The 19,993-nt window shown below is 35.9% G+C and overlaps 1 protein-coding gene across 2 annotated transcripts in view; it reads right to left on the bottom strand.

Moving 5' to 3' along the window:
- RNF128 (ring finger protein 128) overlaps window positions 1–19,993 on the bottom strand; it is a 154,729-nt gene that overhangs the window by 9,812 nt on the left and 124,924 nt on the right. For both annotated transcript variants that reach the window (XM_036271248.1, XM_036271247.1), the window contains exons 3-6: window positions 8,229–8,300; window positions 4,090–4,172; window positions 2,833–2,929; window positions 1,849–2,017 (exon numbers count right to left, since the gene is read on the bottom strand). In XM_036271248.1, the coding sequence (XP_036127141.1) occupies window positions 1,849–2,017; window positions 2,833–2,929; window positions 4,090–4,172; window positions 8,229–8,300 (421 nt within the window). The remainder of the gene's footprint in view (window positions 1–1,848; window positions 2,018–2,832; window positions 2,930–4,089; window positions 4,173–8,228; window positions 8,301–19,993) is intronic.

Here is a 19,993-nt window from a genome sequence, read left to right as displayed (position 1 = left end):
GGGAGAAAATCTCATCTGAAGCAAATAGACAGTGATTCCCTGTTATAGTCAGAATAACCCAGAGGTTATTAAGATACTTATGATGACGTTATACTCTAGGATATATCTGAAGATTAGATTACACGCAATAAAAGGTTTGCATTTGTCTGATAGTATTCCTCATGAGATCTTTAGAAATAGTATCTATGGCACTGATAAGCCTACAGAGGACAAAGGTTTATGTCATAAGAAGCTGACATTTGACACTTCACAAGTCATCTTGACATTTAGTTTTTCTTCTACCTGTATGCCAGAATTAGTTTATCTCTAAATGAGGATCATGAAAAAAATGTTTAAACCATCAAAAAGCATGGAAATGTTGGAAGTTAAAGACGGAAAATAATTTGTATAGAGGTTTTTTTAAGAAAAAATGTAAGAGAATTCCTTAAAATTTCTCTACTACTATATTACTAAGCTGAATACTAATTCACATGAATTTTGAAAATAATATACAGTAGTCCCCCATATCCACAGGTAATACATTCCAAGACAACCAGTAGATGCTTGAAATTTCGGATATACTGAATTCTATATATATGTTTTTGCCTATGCATATGTACATATAATACAGTTTAATTTATAAATTAAGTACAGTAAAAGACTAACAAATTAAGAATACAACAGTTATAATAATATACAGTAATAAAATTCATGTGAAAGTGCTCTCTCAAAGTATTGTACAGTACTCACCCTTCTTGCAATGATGTGAGATGATACAATGCTTACATGATCAGATGAAGTGAGGTGAATGACAGATATTGTGACATAACATTAGGCTACTATAAGGATTAGTTGAACATAAGCACTGCAACATAGGGACAGTGGATCTGATAACCGATGTGGCTACTAAGTGACTAACGGGCAGGGAGCTTATACATGTGCGATTTCATCACACTACTCAGAATAGCACATAGTGTAAAACATGAATTATTTCTGGAACTTTCCATTTAATATTTTCAGACTGTGGTTGATTATATGCAACTGAAACCAGGGAAAGTGAAACCATGGATAAGGGGGCGCTATTGTATTCAATTTTAGTTTTCAAGGTTTGTTCATTTTCATTGTAAATAATCAACAGGTGGCAGCACATACTTTACTTTTTTATTTTTTTTTAATCCTCACCTGAGGACATTTTTGCATTTATCTTCAGATAGAGCAGGAGGGAAAGAGGGAGGAAGAAAGAGAGAGAAACACTGATGTGAGAGAGACACATGGAGTGGTTGCCACCCACACGATCCCAACCAGGGCGGGGGACAAACTGCAACTGAGGTATGTGCTCTTAGTGGGAACTGAACCTGGGCCTCTCTGGTCCGCGGGTGGAGTCTCTAACTGCTGAGCCAAACCGGCCAGGGTAGCACATACCAGTCTTAAACAAAGTTGCAATCTGTGCAAAAGATGAATTCCTGATAAGTTGTATATAAATCAAGCTTTTGTACATTGAATTATATTTTTATCATTTCAGAGCTCCTTTCTTAATTGCTGATTGGTCTGCAATAAGCAATGGCTTATCAAGTTTAAAGTTTTCCCTTAGTCTCTGTAAATTAACAAGCCAACACTTAAATGCATCAGAAAGAAATTTCCAATATATCTTTCTCTTCTGTGAATAATTCCCACTTATTTATTTCATCTGCTTCAGGTATATTTGAATATATGTATATTAGGTTAAGGTAGGGATACATCCTGCATTGCATTGTTGTTCATAGAAAAATATCTGAAATATATTAATGGATGAATGGAACAAATGCTAAGATCCACAATGTATCATTTGACCCTCAGCATGGGGCACTTGACCCTCAGTTTGGTGCTTACTTGCTGATTGCACATGTTCCTCCAAAGGTGGTTCATCTGCTCCCTGAACTGAAGCATATCCAGATGATGCAGTCTCACTGCGATTATCCTCTTCATGAGAAGAGGCACTATTGGATGTTTCATTGGATGCAGGGACTTGTAAAGACACTGATCCATCTTCAATATCCACCTTTGGAAAGCATTTGAACAAATTAAAAGACTCTTGGAGTACATGCTTTTTATTGACAAATCACACAAAGTTTATTCATAGGTGACTTATTATAGCAATGTTTTTAACCTTTTAAACCTATAATCCCTTTTAATAATCACAAAAATCTCTTTCTGGTCCCAGCGAGAGAAGTTGGAGTAACTGGGTTCATCAATGGAGCAAAAGATGTTACAAGCAGATTGTCATCAAACCTAACATATTCATCTGGTGATACCGGTACTTCATAATATAATGCCTTATACAAGGTAGGCAATCAAAAAAATATCATGCTGTTCCTAGGGGAATTGAGAATTACTGTATTCTATATATCTCCTCAAATCAGGAAGATTTTGTTGAGCTTGACTTTCTATTGTGTGTGCTGTAGAAGAGGTAGTATTTTTTTCATTAACCAAATATAATTATAATTTATTATTATAATTCCTGAAGTTATACATGCTCATTTAACTATAAGTTTGTTTACTATGTAATAGTAAGACAGTAAAAATGAGAAAGGGATATCAGAAGTCAGTTGGTAGTTTATAAGGTGATTACTTCAAATTCTGACCAAAAAATAAGTACATTTGAGAAAAGGGTTGAAGACAGAAAATAGAGGTGGTCCAACATTGCACCTCACCTCACCATCACTATGATATAAATAGGTCCAACTTTTGGTATACAGTGTAAGTCTAGAACATTAGATTGCTAAAAAACAAGGGGAAGTTGTTCTCCTGCAGGCCCGGGTACATAAATTATACATTGCTTGAGTTCCTTCATATAAATAGTTTAGTAATATTTACCTCAATTCCCAAAGCTCTGAGTATATCACATTTGCACATGGGGCAAGTCCTATGTTCTAACAGCCATGGGTCAACACATGTCTTATGGAAAATATGGCTAATGAAGGAAAAAAGAAAAAGTATGTATCAGTTGTGAAATAGCAACAACACTTTGCCTAATATACTAACAGTTTACCCTGTTATTTTACTTAGTCTTTTAACAGATGGTTTTCTTTCTTTTAAACACACTATTATAGCAGTGGTTTTCAACCTTTTTCATCTTATGGCACATATAAACTAATTAGTAAAACTCTGCGGCACACCAAAAAATATATATTTTTGCCAATCTGACAAAAAAGTAGGTATAATTTTGATTCATTTATACCAGATGGCTACTGTGTTGGCTCTTGTCATTTTTTTTTAATTTGACAATCTTAGGGAAAAGAGGTCAGTGCCCCTGACTAAATAATCAGGTATTGCATGTTTTAAAAATTCTTGTGGCACATTGGTTGAAAATCACTATATTACAGCATAAATACCAAGGAGCCACAGAATCAAAATTAGGAAATTTCATAATATAGTATTTTTTTAATATAAAAGCCTTATTGCTCTAGCTTCAAAAGAAATAATTTCAGTACTCATTGCTTGAAAAATGGCTAAGATGTTGCTGTCCTAAGGCTTTGTTCAGTATTTCAGATCTTAATTATCTTGTCATTCCTTAACTGTAAAATGGTATGGTTGGTCATTCCCAATAATGTAGTATAATATAGTATTGAGTACAACATAGTGCTGATTTTTTTAGGCAATGTGATACATTCCAAGAGCACCACTTTTTAATAGCTAAAAGAAAGTGTTAAGAACAACTTTCAAGAGAGGGATAATTAAAAAAAAAAAAAAAGAATGTATTCTTCCAAATAGGTGCTAGTAAGTTGATTTTATGTTTTTCCTTAATAGGATTGTTAGAATGAATTTAAATAATCCAGTATTCATATATATATATAGAGAGAGAGAGAGAGAGAGAGAGAGAGAGTGCTGACTAGGTTCTCAGTTTTATATGGATCTAGTTTTCTAATTTTACCAAATTATGGAAACTTTATATAATTAGCCTTATACCAATTTCAATGATATTAAAAATAAAGTATTCTCTCATATTTAAATGCAAATAACAAAATACTTTGTTTACATCAATTTGGAAACATTCAAAATAGTTTCCCCCATTACAATAATTTTTATAAATCAGCTATTCTTATTGATGATATAAATGAAAATCAAACTTACTTGCAGGTTAAGATACGCACTAAATCATTTGGTTTATACAGTTCAATACACACAGCACAACTATCTGCATCAGGACCAATTTCCTATGAACAAATAGTTATTGTTACTCTAACGGATAAGAAACAATACATTAAACTACAGAGCAAGATCAGAATATACATTCATTTAAATTGCATAAATTCCTATAGAAGGAAGAACATCATATCGCTAAATGACTATGTTTTAATAATCAATTTAAAATTATTTAGACTTAATTAGAATCTGAAAAAAAGTCCAACTTATAGAAACAAAGAGCATAAAAGTGGTTGCCAGGGACGGGAGATGGAAGAAATGGGGAGAAGTTGGTAAAAGGGTACGTACAAACTCTCAGCTATAAGGTTTGAGGATCTAGTGTAAAAAACATGGTGACTTTAGTTGATAACACTGTAATACATAATTACAATTTAAAATAAAATTAGACTTAAAAATGTAAAAGAATAAAGCAATCCAAAAGTGGTCTAGCACAAAGAGAAACATGGAACACTGATTTAAACCTTTTTCCTTGTTTTAGACTGTACAAAATGCCATTTGTACAGTTCTCTAGCTATGTTGTTCTATTTAAAGAAAGTTAAGATATAATTCACATGTAGTAAAATTCACTTTTTAGTATACTCTTTTGCAAGTTTAGACAAATGTATAGTTAACTTGATCACCACGACAATTTAGATATAAGATAGTTCTATTACCTCAACAAATTACTCTATACCCCTTTGTAGTTATCTCTCTTTTCACTCCCACCCTCTGGCAACCACTGATTTGTTTTCAGTTCCTATACTTTTAGATTTTCCAGAACTTAATATAAATGGACTCCTACATTTGAGTTAGGCTTCTTTCATTTAATATAATACGTTTGAGATTCATCCATATTGTTGTGTGTATTGGTAGGGTTCCCTCCCTTTATATTGATAAATAGTATTCCAGGACATAGATGTACCACAGTTGTTTATCCATTCACCAATTGAAGGGCATTTGGGTTCTTTCCCATTTTTGACAATTATTAATAAAGCTGAACAATTGTGTACAAGTTTTTATGTGAGAACATTTTTTCTCGTCTAGGGTAAATATTTAGTAGTGAGATTGCTGGGTTGTTTGCAAAATGTATATTTGACTTCATAAAAAAACTGCCAAACTGTTTTCCAAACTAGAAATGTATATTGCATTCTCACCAGCAAATTATGAGAGTTCCAGTTTTTCCACATCTTGGCCAGCTATTGGTATTGCCAATTGCTAATGAATGTGCTATGGTATCTCACTGTGGTTTTTATTTGTATTTCCCTAACAATTAATGATGCTGAATATCTTTTTAATGTGCTTTTTTGCCATCCACATATATATTCTGTGGTAAAATGTCTGTTTTTCCCATTTTTCACTAAGTTGCTTGTTTTGTTACTGTTGAGTCTTGGGAGTTCTTTATAGATTCTGGATACAGCTCTTTATCAGATATGGGATTTGCAAATATTTTCTCCCACTCAGTTGTTTGTCTTTTCATTCTCTTAACAGTGTCTCTCAAAGAGCAACAATTCTTAATTTTGCCAGTTAAATTTCTCATTTTTTTCTTTAATGGACATGCTTTTGGTATCACATCTAAGTAATCTTTGCCTAACCCATCATGAAGGTATTTTTCTCTGAAGTTTTCCTCTAAAATTTTCATAGTTCTAGACTTTATATTTAGGCCCGTGATCCATTTTGAGTTAATTTTCACAAAGGGTATAAAGTATGGATTAAGGTTCATTTTTTTTTTGCATATGGATATTCAATCATTGCATATGGAGAGCCAACAGTTGCCTGTTTTCTTCACTAAACCGCCTTTGTATCTTTGTCAAAATCAATTAATCATATATGTATAGGTCTATTTCTGGACTTTCTCTTCTGTTCCATTGATTTAAATAATAAAGATCTCTCCTTTCACCCAGCCAGTGTGGCTCAGTAGTTGATCATTGACCCATGCACCAAGTGGTCACTGGTTTGATTCCCAGTCGGGGCATATGCCCAGGTTGTGGGCCAAATCCCCAGTAGGGGACATGCAGGAGGCTCCAGTCAATGTTCTCTCATCGATGTTTCTATTTCTGTCTCCCTCTCCCTTCCTCTCTCTCTAAAATCAATAAAGAAAAAAATTTTTAATAAAAAAGTAAGATCTCTCCTTTCTCCAATACTACAATATCTTTACTACTATAGTTTTAAAATAATTCTTCAAATCAAGTAATGTGAGTCATCCAAATTTGTTCTTCTTTATAAAAATTATTTTGGTTATTGTAGTTCTTTTGCTTTTCCTTATTAGCAACTTGTCAATTTCTATAGAATATCCAACTAGGCTTTTGACCGAAAATGCACTGAATCCATAGATTAGATTGGGGGAGTGGGGATTAAAATTCTGACAACAATAAGTCTTCTGACACATGCACATTTATTTGGGTCTTCCTAGATTTTTTTTTCTTTTGTGTTCTGCAGTTTTCAGTATATAGATCTTGTACATATCTTGTAAAATTTATACCTAAGTATTTAAGTTTTAGTGTTATTATATATTATATTTTTTCTGTTTATTTTTTCGTTTACTAGAACATGCTGAGCTATGTCATGAAAATTTATGCAACTACCCACTCCGTCCACACACCCTATATTAGTTATGACCAATTGGTGTAACATTTAAGGCCATGTCTGCACATCAGCACAGATCTTACTGATTGCTAAGCTCAAACTTGTGGCCATAGATACTATCACTCTAACATCCTGATCTCACCAACCAACAGGCAACATATACACTTTCAAACTGTAGCTGATTTAAAATGAAGAGTAGCAGAAGCAACATAACATGACATGGCATAGAGAAAACCCTACAGATGATTAGTGCAACCTGCTCATTTTTCAAACTTGTGCTGTCCAATACAGTAGCCACTAGCCACATGTGACCGTTGATCCCTTGGAATATAGCTAATTTGAACTGAAATGTGCCATAAGTATAAAATATACACTACATGTTGAAGACTTAGTAAAATATAAATGTAAAATATTGCATTAATAATTATGTGTTGATGACATCTTGAAATGATATTTTAGATATATTATATTAGACATTAAAATTAATTTGCCTTTTTTACCCTGGCCAGTTTGGCTCAACAGTTAGAGCGTCGACCTGTGGACCAAAGAGTCATGGGTTTCATTCCGGTCAAGGGCATGTACTTTGTTGCGGTTTGGTCCCCAGTCCTGGCCAGGGTCATACAGGAGGCAACCAATCGATGTATCTCTCTCATATTGATATATTTTTTCTCTTTCTCTCCCACTCTATCTGAAGATAAATGGAAAAATATCCTCGGGTAAAGATTAAAAATAATTAATTTGCCTTTTTAAAACTATTTTTTAATGTGCCTACTAGAAAATTTATGTATTCATTTTTTTAAATTTTATTGAATTGGTATTGTTTATTTCAAAAAGTAGTATAGATATTTTTGATACACATTTTACACATTGATGGTAGTTTTCAACTGAACCTAATTGTTCAAGTTATATTGAAGCACTGTTGTTGCTATAACAAATTACTATTACTTAATGGTTTAAAATAACTCAAATTTATTCTCTCATTGTCCTGGAAATCATAATTAATAAAGTCAAGGTGTTGGTAGTGCTGTGTTACTTCTGAAGGTTTCAGAGGAGAATCCCTTTGCTTACCTTTTCCAGATTCTAGAAGATGTCTGCATTCCTTGGCTCATGGCTCCTTTCTTGTGTCACTCTAAACTTTTGGTTCCATTGTCACATTTCCTACTATACTGTAGACAAATCTCCCCTTCCTCCCTCTAACAATATTGTGATTATATTTAGAATCCACCTGAATAATCCAGGATAATCTCCTCATCTCAAGATCCTTAATTTAATAATACCTGCAAAGTATTTTAGCCATATAAAGTAACATTCACAGGTTCCAGGCATTAGAACCTAGATAACTTTTGGGGCCATGATTCAGCCTATCTCCAACATTGAATAAAATTTTAAGTCAATAAGATTTATAAATTGCAATGAAAAGACTACTTAGGAAGAACATTTAGCTTTAATAATGACTTGTTAAGCATTACTTTAAAACAAAAAACATTTTCAAGTCATGAATGTACCTTGTCTCCTTGTTTCAGTGTGCGTAGTTGAAGCCTTCCAATAGCTTTTTTAGCATCTGCCTTTAATTGTCTCTGTAATAAAAAGAATAGGTATTAAAAAAAACTATTTCAAAATATGATAAAATTAGAGAGGATTAATATTTATTCAGTTAAACGAATATAAATGATAAAATTTAATTAACCATAACAATTGTTCTACTTATCTAATATCAGGCAGGATTTTTCAAATTACTGAAACTTTTCATTTATTATGTTTCCTTACCTTCTTAAACGGCATCTTTGGGCTATAATGGTAAACCTACGTGTCCATAGTCCCAATTAATTCAAATGCTATGAATTTTCAAAGCAATTTTCCTATTTTTAAGCTTTTTTTGGAATCATTTCTCATTTGAAAGAAAGTACACAGTCTTTGGATTCAAATGGACCTAGACTCAATATCTGACTTGGTTACTTATTAAATGAATAATCTTGGACACATCATTTAATTCTTTGAGCTTGTTTACACATCTATAAAATGAGGATAACACCAATCTTTACAGTGTTATTTGGTATTAGAAAAAAATTGTTTATAATCACTACTACCTTGTAAGGAGGGTGGCTTCTGAGAGTAGTAGGCCTATTTTTTTCCCCACTAAGCATATACCTAGATGAATCTGGGCATGCAAACAGAAGCCTCAGGCTCACTTAGGCAATAAGGTTTAAAATGTTATACATAATTAAATTAGAAGTAAAGTTAAGGTATAGGGGGAAATATGAGAGATTGGGGAAAAATAAGAAAGAGAATAATCAATGAGAGACTCTCCCTCAATGTGAGGTGAACTGTACAAAGAAAAATAATCCCATGTGGTATGACTTATTTGGTGTTAATCTGAAGTTATTTGTGATGCTTCAAAAAGTTCTTCTGTCCCTTTCATTAAAATCTACCACATACACAAATACCTCAAGTGAATATAATATATGTGTAAATTGAAGGAGAGGCCAGGTGTCACACCTGGATGGATGCTGTGTGGAATAGAGAGAGAGAGAGCATGAGTAACGCAAGATAATAAGCAATCTTCCTACTTTGAACTGCAAAATAAACAAACTTGGTAGAAATTCAGCAAAAAGTAGGCACCTATAACCAGAGATCATTGTGAAAATGTAAACAGTTTCCTCATCGCCATATATATATCGCCATCCCCAGCAGGGAAACCTACATGTGGCATCTAGGTTATGTAAAAAATTAGAGATAATTTAAGTATCAAGCATAATATCTAGTATATAGCAGACACTCAATAAAATGTTTATTAAATGAAAATACAAACTACTATTCAAAAATAAACATAACAGGTTCTTGTAATATATATATATATATATATATATACATATATATATATATATATGTATATATATATATATATCTGTAGCAAATATATTTTGGAAGGGAATAATCCATGAATGTAGGTATGTGAGGAAATTCCTTAATGCTCAAAACTAGCTTCTATATAAGATATTATTTTGTGAAGGGTATTTGTCTTAATGCCAAGAAGATTACTAGCCAAACAATTTCTATGCTGTCACAGGAATAGCAGAAACTTCTCAGATTATTACCTAACCAACAAATATAACTTAATAGAAATAGTTAATAGGAAAGCCTAGTCCTTAGAACAAAAGAGGTACTAATCGAGACCCCTTTCATTTTCACTCTGGGACTTAATTCTGAGTTAACTCACAAGGATAATTCTATGATGAAGCTTTATTTTGAGCACAAATATTTTCCCTTCTAGTTTTTTTCCTTACATCATAAGTAAATAATAGAGTGACAGTGAAAGGAAGTACACTTAAGATCTTTAGAACTGGAGGAACTCTTTGAGTTCACTTAGTTTGATATATAATCTGATAGGTAAGAAAACTGATGCCCGAGGAATATAAATGCCTTGCTCAGAATCTCTGAGTTGATAGTGTCAGCCCCACTGAAGCCCAGAGTTAGTGAGTTAGTGTTCCTTCCCAACATCAAAGTAGCCATCTTTTTTTTTTTTTTTCCCTGTGGCTTGGAGCAGGAAGTTAGTACTACTTCCTTATATTTATATAATTATTTTATAATTTAAAGATATTTTTATATCCATTATCTCATTTAATCCTCACAACAATCTCCTGAAGGAGGTACTATCCTCATTTTAAAGATGAGCAAATGGAGGCTTGGAAAGGTAAAAAAAAAATTAAAAAATAAAAACAAAACAAAAACTAGTCCAAAAGGGCATGCAGCCTCTAAACGATAAAGCTGTTACTGGAACTATTTATATTCCAAGATTCCATTACAATACAACCATCCATGACTCATCTACCTTTTGAAGTTTTTCCAACTCCTGGGTTGTGTGGTCTTTCAAATTGTTGCCAGTCTTTAAAGTGAACAAGCAGTATGTCAATCGGACCCTGGCCCTGGCCTAGACTTCCAAACGTGAATACTTTCTTTTCATATAGATCATGAGCTATTTAGACACCAAGATTACAAAAAAGCAAATTATAAATAAAAGAGGCGAGAACAGAAAAGAGGAAACCAAAAACACGTAGTTGATAAGTCTTGAACAATCATTTTACACTTTGTCCTTAGAGCACTTCTGATTGAGCTTAAGCAACAAGCTCTACAACACAATTAGAGAAATGCACTCACAAGGAAGTGATACATCACTGATGTATTTACTCAATTAAGTCTATATAGTCTTATTTCTTATTCCTAAATATTTAATTCAACACAATATAAATGCCTGAATCTCCAGTGCTAGTGCTTATCAATCTATTAAGAATGAATGCTAAATATATAACTTTATTTCCAAGACTAATGAGAATTAATTTGAGGGAGAGAACTGAAGGCAAGCTTTAAATGTAAAGTCCAAGTTTATGCCAATGAGAACAGAATGCACATTAAGACTAATGCTAAAATGAAGTCAAGGATACAAAAATACAGTGCAAAACCCAAGATGCCAGATGATTTTAAGCAGGGGACTTAATTATGAAGAATTTATAAAAGATTTGCAATACAGTAGAAACCAATGTTTAACAGCCTGGAATTTAAAAAATCCTTTTAAAGGAAATTTGAATATTTCCGGTAACTCCTCCTGAGGTTTTATAAGAAAATAAGTAATTTTCTTTATTTTGGTATTATGTTTTAATCCTCACCAGAGGATATTTTTCCAAATATCTACAGATAGAGTGGGAGGGGGAGGGAGAAAGAGAGATAAACATCAATGTGAGAGACACATCAATTGGCTGCCTCCCACACAACCTTGACCAGGGACCGGGGATGAACCACAACTGAGGTACATGCCCTTGGATGGAATTGAACCCTCGACTCTGCTCTGCAGGCTGATGTTCTAACCACGGAACAAAAACGGCCAGGGCACAAGTTATTTTCTTCAAATATGGATGTGAGCCACGTGACTTTGGTAAAAAGCACAAACTATATTTTTGGAACTTGAATGAAATTCACTTGCAAAACTGTGATTAGTACTCAAAATGTGTCACTGTCGCACTGATAGGAAGATTCCAAGATGCATTCATTCCTATAAAAACTGAAATATGAGAAGAATATTAAGACCAAGTAGCTTATATTACATACATCTGCTTGGATAATATTTCAGTCAAACTTCTGGGTGCTCAAATATGACTCAACATTTAAAGAAAATAGGCCTCAAATCAAACTGTAATTTATATATTATTCCTTCTAAAGAACTTCAAGAATATATCTACTTTGTTGCACAAGTTACACTGGGCATTTTTTCAATGCCCCTCCACCATATCAGAATTCTCACCTGCTCTATAAATTCTAATAGGATATTATTTATCCCTTTTACGATATTCTGCAATTGCATTATTCATGTCTCTCTCTCCCAATAGATTGCTACGGGTGTGCTTTAATCATTTAAAAATTCCCATAGTGCCTAGTCAGTGCTCAAACATTAGCTTCTGAATTTATAAAATTAAAACAGATTTTCATGATTTTCTCATCCAAGTCACAGTTTTACTCATTTAAAATCTCTACTCCATTATATTTAGGAATAGAAAAATTTAGAAAACATGTACTGGGCTCCTACCATGTGTTGAACACTAAGTTTAGTGTCACCTTGTTTAATCATTAACAATCTTATTGAATAAGTATTTTAATATCAAGTTTTATAGACAAGAAAAGGTTCAGAAGTTTGACTAAAGTCCAGGCAGCTGGTTAGCTGCAGAACTGTGCTTCAATTCTAACTGGCTTTAAAGTTCATGATCTCTCTACTATAGTACACTGCCTCCATTGTGCCTTTAGAAGGCTTCACATTCCTTATGAAGAAGATAAATAAAATAAATAAGAAAAAAGAAATCTCAAAGTCAGCTATTACCCAATCTTCAAAACCTTCCTAAACTGGCTACTTATTGAGATTTGGAGAACTCTTTTTAAAAAGTGTATTATGCCCTGAGCAGTGGTTAGAGCATCAGCCTGTGGTCCAGAGAGACCCGGGTTCGGTTCCTGCAAAGGGCGCATACCTTGGTTGCAGTTTGTCCCCAGCCCTGATTGGTCGTGAGGGTGGCAGCCCCTCGATGTGTCCCTTTCACGTCGATGTTTCTCTCTCTCTCTCTCTCTTCCTCTTTTCCTCCCACTCTATCTGAACAATAAAATGGAAAAATGTCCTCGCGTGATGATAAAAAAAGTGTATTATAACAACAGACACCTCTTCCTCCTCCCCCATCCTAAGAGATACCTGGTCTAAGTACATTTGGCAGTGGAGTTGAAGACTGATTCAAAGAAGCTTAGCTGTCAGCCAATACTTTATGTTTGTTGTTGAAAGTATTACAAACATCCCCTTTTCACACCCATTGACCCCTCCTTCCCCCTCCAAACCCACTCCTACATTCCCCAGCTTAATGTATGTTGATAGGTTGTGCATATACGTGTATAAGTTCTTTGGTTTATCTCTTCCCACCCCGCCATCCCCCATCCCTCTGAGATTTGTCAGTCTGTTACCTACTTCCATGATTCTGGATCTCTTTTGCTCCACAGCTTATTTTGTTCATTATGTTCCACAAAAAAGTGAGATCATGTGGTACTTGTCTTTTTCTAACTGTTTTTTTTTGCTTAGCATAATACTCTCCAGGTCGATATTTGGAAGATGGTGGCAGGCAGGACCAGAGGGAGGGAGAGTGTGTGAGAAAGTGAGCTACTGTGTGAGAGAGTATGAGTGGACGTGAAGGTGGATGACCAAACCCAAGCAGGGAAGAGCCATGGAGCAGAAGGTTCCTGTGCTGTGGATGGGAGCAGCTGGCTACCGTGGTAAGCGGCTCTTGAGGGATCTTCTCTCCGCACTGTGGGGAGATCCCACCATTTTGGAAGATCCCGGGTCTGCCCTGGGAGGAGGAGGTGGGAGCGGCTAGGGCCCAGCCACCTGAGCCTACCAGTGCACCTGGCATCATTGGACAAGTGGACACTCTGTGTCAATAGAGACCAGTGCACAGTAGTGGAGTTCTCAAGGTGGGAGTCACAGAAGCCACAGACAGCCATGAGCCCAGCACCATCCCCGATAGTAGCAGCCCAATCAGGTTTGAGATATACCCCCAGCAACAGAGGGTGGGGAGCAGACATCCATCCCCAGGAAACAGAAGCGCAGACCAGCAGCTGAGATCCATCCCCCAAAACTACAGCAAAACCTGAGCAGCAGTTGAGCCCCATGGGGCAACAGCACTCTCCAGCCACCAGCTACAGAATCTAGGGCTCCACAGTGGCCTGTGCAGTCCAGCTGCACATGAGAGCAGTGGGAAGCCAGTACCTGAGAGGGACTGGTGCGATCCAGGTGCCCACCCGCAGGACCTCCAGGGTGTGTGGGCATCAAAGAGGCCTGTGTGACCCAGCAGATACTGTGGAATCCAGTTACACAGGGGACCTGAAGGGTGCAGGGGCACCATAGAGGCCTGTGAGACCCAGCTGTGCACAAGATAGGCATAGAGGATATGAAAATGGAGGAGGAGTGAATGGAATCTACACAGACGATCTCCCAGGACCAAACAGGAATTACAACTAAAATAAAGGAATCCTCAGAAAAAAGCAACAGAAAAGCAGCAGGACAAGACCATATAACCAGGGACACTGGTAAAATCTGCAGAGGCACTAGAGGGTGGTGGGCTAGGAACTCATGGACAGTAGCAGTCTTAGATGTGAGCAGTGCCCTTTGGGAATAAAGACCAACCCCGCTCCACAGTACAGAGAGCTTGGACAGAGTGCTAAAATAGCCACAGCCACTTACCTGGGGGCTAGAGCAGAGGGACGGCAGACTAGGCAGAAACTCTGTGGGGACAACCGGGATTTGGAGGGCACTCAGCGTTTTCGCTGAGTTGCAGCCACAAAGAATGGTGGCCAGTGTACTCTTCCCAAAGCTGTGGGGAAAAGCAGAAGCCCCCCCCCTCCCGCTGGGATTATTCAGTCTTTACCAGGTGAGGCAAAGGAATGCAAATTGAGCCTCATTATCGACCAGTATCTATCCCACTCTCTAGAAATCCTTTTATGCAGAACACAAAGGCTACATTCCAAGGCACTGAGTACCTGACACTACTAGACTCCCGGAAAAAGCTACAGGATAACTGAACCTTTCCTGGGCTTGCAAATCTACCAAGAAGAGTAAGAATTTACAGTGGTGTTTAATGTGGGCCCACCCAGGCTCATCCAAACCCAGTAGAGGGAGCCACAAACAGCAGAACATCAACACTCACAGGGAAAATTTGGCAGTCTCCAAAACCCACTGAGATAGGAAAAATGGTGAAACAAACAAACAAATCCCAAATAAAAGAACAAGAGAACTCTATCAAAGATGAGATGAATGAAATGCAGTTAAGCAAATTATCAGAGGTAGAGTTCAAAGCTATGATCTTGAAGAAGCTCAATAGCATGAGTAAGGACATCAGCACCATAGGTAAAGAAGTAGAAACACTGAAAACCAACCAAGTGGAAATGAAGAATGGCATAGCTGAAATAAAGAACACATTGGAAGGACTAACCACCAGAGTAGAGAAAGGTGAGGACTGGATCAGTGAATAAGAAGACAGGGTAGATAAAAATCAACCAATCAGAAAACCCAAGGAAAAAAACACTTAAAAAAAAAAGGAAGACAGCTTAAGAGAACTGTGCGACAACTGGAAACGTAATAACATTTGCATCATAGGAGTCCCCAAAGAAGAAAAAAATGGGCAAGGGTTAGAGAATATCTTTGAAGAAATAGTGATACAAAACTTTCCTAACTTGGTCAAGGAAGAAGGCATTCAAGTTTAAGAAGCACAGAGAGCCCCAAGTAAGAAGAACCCTAACAAGCCCAAACCAAGACACATAGTAATTAAAATGCCAAAAATTAAGGACAAAGAGAGAATCCTAAAGGCAGCAAGAGATAAGCAACAGGTTACCTACAAAGGAACCCCCATAATGCTCTCAGCTGACTTCTCAACAGAAACACTACAGGCCAGAAGGGAATGGCATGAAATAATCAAGGTCATGAAAAACAAAGATCTCAATCCAAGACTACTCTATCCAGCAAAGCTATCATTCAAAATAGAAGGGCAAATAAAGAGCTTTCCAGACAAAAAGAGGATAGGGAATATATTAACACCAAACCAGCACTGCAAGATAAGCTAAAAAGACTGCTGTAATTTGTAGAAGAAATAGGAAGAAAAATAGAACCACACACACACACAAATAGCAATAAATAAGTACATATCAACTATCACCTTAAATGTGAATGATTTGAATGCTCCAATAAAAAGACACAGAGTAGCTGACTGGAGAAGAAAGCATGACTAAAATATATGTTGTTTACAAGAGACCCATCTCCCAACAAAAGACTCACATACGTAGAAAGTGAAGGGATGGAGAAAAAAACCTTTCAAACAAAATGAAAGAAAATAAAAGCTGGCATAGCAATACTCATATCAGACAATGTACATTTCAAAATGAAGGTCATAACTAAAGACAAAGAAGGCCACTACATAATATTGAAAGAATCTATCCAATAGGAAGATATAACCTTGGTAAACATATATGTACCTAATACAGGAGCACAAACATATATTAAAAATCTTCTGGAGGACTTCAAAGAAGAAATCAACAGCAATACAATCATAGAAGAAGACTTCAACACACCGCTGAAATCACTGGATAGATCATATAGACAAAAAAATAACAAGGAAGCACAGACTCTCAATGAAGTGCTAGATCAAATGGATTTCATAGATATCTAAAGAGAATTACACCACAAAACTGCAGAATTCACATTCTTCCCAAGAGCAAATGGGCCATTCTCAAAGTCAGACCACATGTTAGGGCACAAACTAAGTCTCTACAAGTTCAAGAAGATTGAAATCATGTACAGCATCTTCTCATATCACAATGGCATGAAACTAGAAATCAATTGCAACAAGAACAGGTAAAGACATTTGAAAACATGGAAGCTAAATAGCATGTTATTAAGCAATGAATGGGTTACCGAGGAAATCAAGGAAGAAATGAAAAACTTCCTGAAAATCAATGAAAATGACCACACAACAACACAAAATCTATGGGATGCAGCAAAAGCGGTTCTGAGAGGAAAGTTCATAGCACTACAGGCCTACTTCAAAAAAACAAGAAAAATCTTTACTAGACTATCTAACCTCACTTAAAGAACTAGAGAGCAAACAAAAAGAAAACCCCAGAGAAAGTAGAAGGAAGGAATTGTAAAAATCAGAGAAGAAATAAACGACATAGAGTCCAAAAAAAACAATTCATAGGATAAATGAAACAAAGAGCTGGTTGTTTGAAAAGATAAACAAGATTGATGGATCCTTAGCTAGACTCACCAAAAAACAAAGAGAGAGAACCCAAATACACAAAGTCAGAAATGAAAGAGAAGAAGTAACAACTGACACCACAGAAATATAAAAGATCATGAGCAACTACTATGAACAATTATATGGCAACAAATTCGACAATCTAAGCTAAATGGACAAATTTCTAGAAACTCATAGTCTCCCAAAACTGGACCGGGAAGAGATAGAAAACTTGAACAGACCAATAACAACATAAGAAATTGAAGATGTAATCAAGACTCTCCCAGCAAACAAAAGCCCAGGCTGGATGGCTTCACGGGGGAGTTTTACCAAAAATTCAAAGAAGAACTAACACCCATTCTCCTCAAACTATTTCAAAAAATTCAAGAAGAAGGAAGACTCCCAAACTCATTTTATGAAGCCAGCATAATTCGAATTCCCAAACCAGAGAAAGACACTACAAAGAAAGACAACTACAGGCTAATATCCCTGAAGAACATGGATGCCAAAATCCTGAACAAAATACTAGCAAATCGGATCCAGCAATACACCAAAAAAAATTATTCACCATGACCAAGTGGGTTTCATCCCTGGGATGCAAGGCTGGTACAATATTCACAAATAAATAAACGTGATACACGACATAAATAAAATGAAGAATAAAAACCACATAATCATATCAATAGATGCTGAAAAAGCCTTCGACAAAATCCAGGATCCATTTCTGATAAAAACGCTCAGCAATATGAGAATAGAGAGATCATATCTCGACGTAATAAATGCCATATATGAAAGATCTACAGCCAACATTGTACTCAATGGGCAAAAACTAAAAGCATTTCCCTTAAGAACAGGAACAAGGCAAGGATGCCCACTTTTGCCACTCTTACTTAACATAGTACTGGAAGTCTTAGTCACAGCAATCAGAAAGGAAGAAAAAATAAAAGGGATCCAAAATGGAAGGGAGGAAGTGAAACTGTCATTATTCGCAGATGACATGATACTAAACGTAGAAAACCCCAAATACTCCATCAAAAATTTACTAGATTTAATAAATGAATTTGGCAAAGTAGCAGGATCCAAATTAACATCAAGAAATCGATGGCATTCTTATACACGAATGATGAACTCACAGAAAGAGAAACTAAGAAAGCAATCCTATTTACCATTGCGACAAAAAAATTAAGATACCTAGGAATAAACTTAACCAAAGAAATAAAGGATCTATTCGCAGAAAACTATAGGTCATTGAAAAAAGATATAGGGGAAGATATAAAAAAGTGGAAGCACATACCCTGTTCATGGACTGGAAGAATTAACATCATTAAAATGTCCATATTACCCAAAGCAATCTATAGATTCAATGCAATCCCCATAAAAATGACAACAACTTACTTCACAGAATTAGAACAAATACTTCAAAAGTTCATATGGAACCAAAAAAGACCTCGAACAGCCACAGCAATCTTGAAAAAGAAGAAAAAAGTTGGAGGGATCACATTACCACATTTCAGGTTATACTACAAAGCCACTCTAATCAAAACGACCTGGTACTGGCACAAGAACAGATAGACCAGTGGAACAGAACAGAGAACCCCGAAATGGACCCAAGGCAATATGCTCAATTAATATTTGACAAAGGTGGCAAGAGCATACAGTGGAGTAAGGACAGCCTTTTTAATAAATGGTGTTGGGAAAATTGGACAGCTACATGCAAAAAAAAATGAAACTAGACAATCAACTTACACCATAAACAAGAATAAACTCGAAATGGATAAAAGACTTAAATATGACTCATGAATTCATAAAAATCCTAGAAGAAATTGTAGGCAAGAAAATTTCAGACATCATACGCACCAGAATTTTCACTGATACTTCACCTAAGCCAATAGAAACACAGGAGAAAATGAACACATGGAAATACATCAAACTCAAATGCTTCTGCACAGCGAAAGATACAATCATCAAAACGGAAAGGCTACCCACTCTATGGGAGAGCAAAATTGCCAATGATGTATCAGATATATATAGAGTGCTCATACAACTCAAAAAAGGAAGACAAAGAACCCAATTAAAAAATGGGCAGAAAAACTAAATAGACACCTCTCCAAACAGGACATACAAATGGCTAAGAGACATAGGAAGAAATGCTCAACATCACTAATCATCAGAGAGATGCAAATTAAAACAACAATGAGGTATTACCTCACACCTGTCAGAATGGCCGCCATCAACAAATCATCAAACAACAGGTGTTGGCGAGGCTGTGTAGAAAAGGGGACTGTAGTACACTGCAGGTGGGAATGCAGACTGGTGCAGCCACTATGGAAAACAGTATGGTTTTACCTCAAAAAAGTAAAAATTGAACTTCCATTTGACCCAGCGATCCCACTTCTAGGAATATAGCCTAAGAAGCCTGAAACACCAATCAGAAAGAATATATGTACCCCCATGTTTTTAGCAACACTAATTACAATAGCTAAGATCTGGAAACATCAGTAGATCAATGGATAAAAAAGCTGTGGTATATATACACATGGAGTACTATGCAGTTGTAAGAAAGAAAGATCTCTTATCCTTTGAGACGACATGGAGGGACCTGGAAAGTATTATCCTAAGTGAAACCAGCCAAACAGAGAAAGACAAGTATCATATAATCTCACTTATTTGTGGAATATAATGAATATAACAGTCTGAGAATAGGGTAGTCCCAGAGACCTGGAAGTGGGGTACAGACTGACAATTCCCAGAAGAGGGTGTGGTGGGGGAGAGATGAACCACAGAAATAATATCCATGTATGCATGAATAATGGAGATGGACAACAAAGCTGGGGACAGGGCACAGAGGGAGGTGGAGGGGGGAATCAGTGGGGAAAAAGGAGAAACATTTGTAACAAAAATAAATTAATTTTAAAAAATAAGAAATAAATGACATGGAGCCCCCTGTCCCCCCTCAAAAAAAAAAA

Source organism: Molossus molossus, unplaced genomic scaffold, assembly GCF_014108415.1.
Source record: "Molossus molossus isolate mMolMol1 unplaced genomic scaffold, mMolMol1.p scaffold_m16_p_2, whole genome shotgun sequence".
Lineage (NCBI taxonomy): Eukaryota > Metazoa > Chordata > Mammalia > Chiroptera > Molossidae > Molossus > Molossus molossus.
The sequence above is the reverse complement of the archived record's forward strand: the minus strand, read 5'-3'. Positions and strand labels throughout refer to the sequence as shown.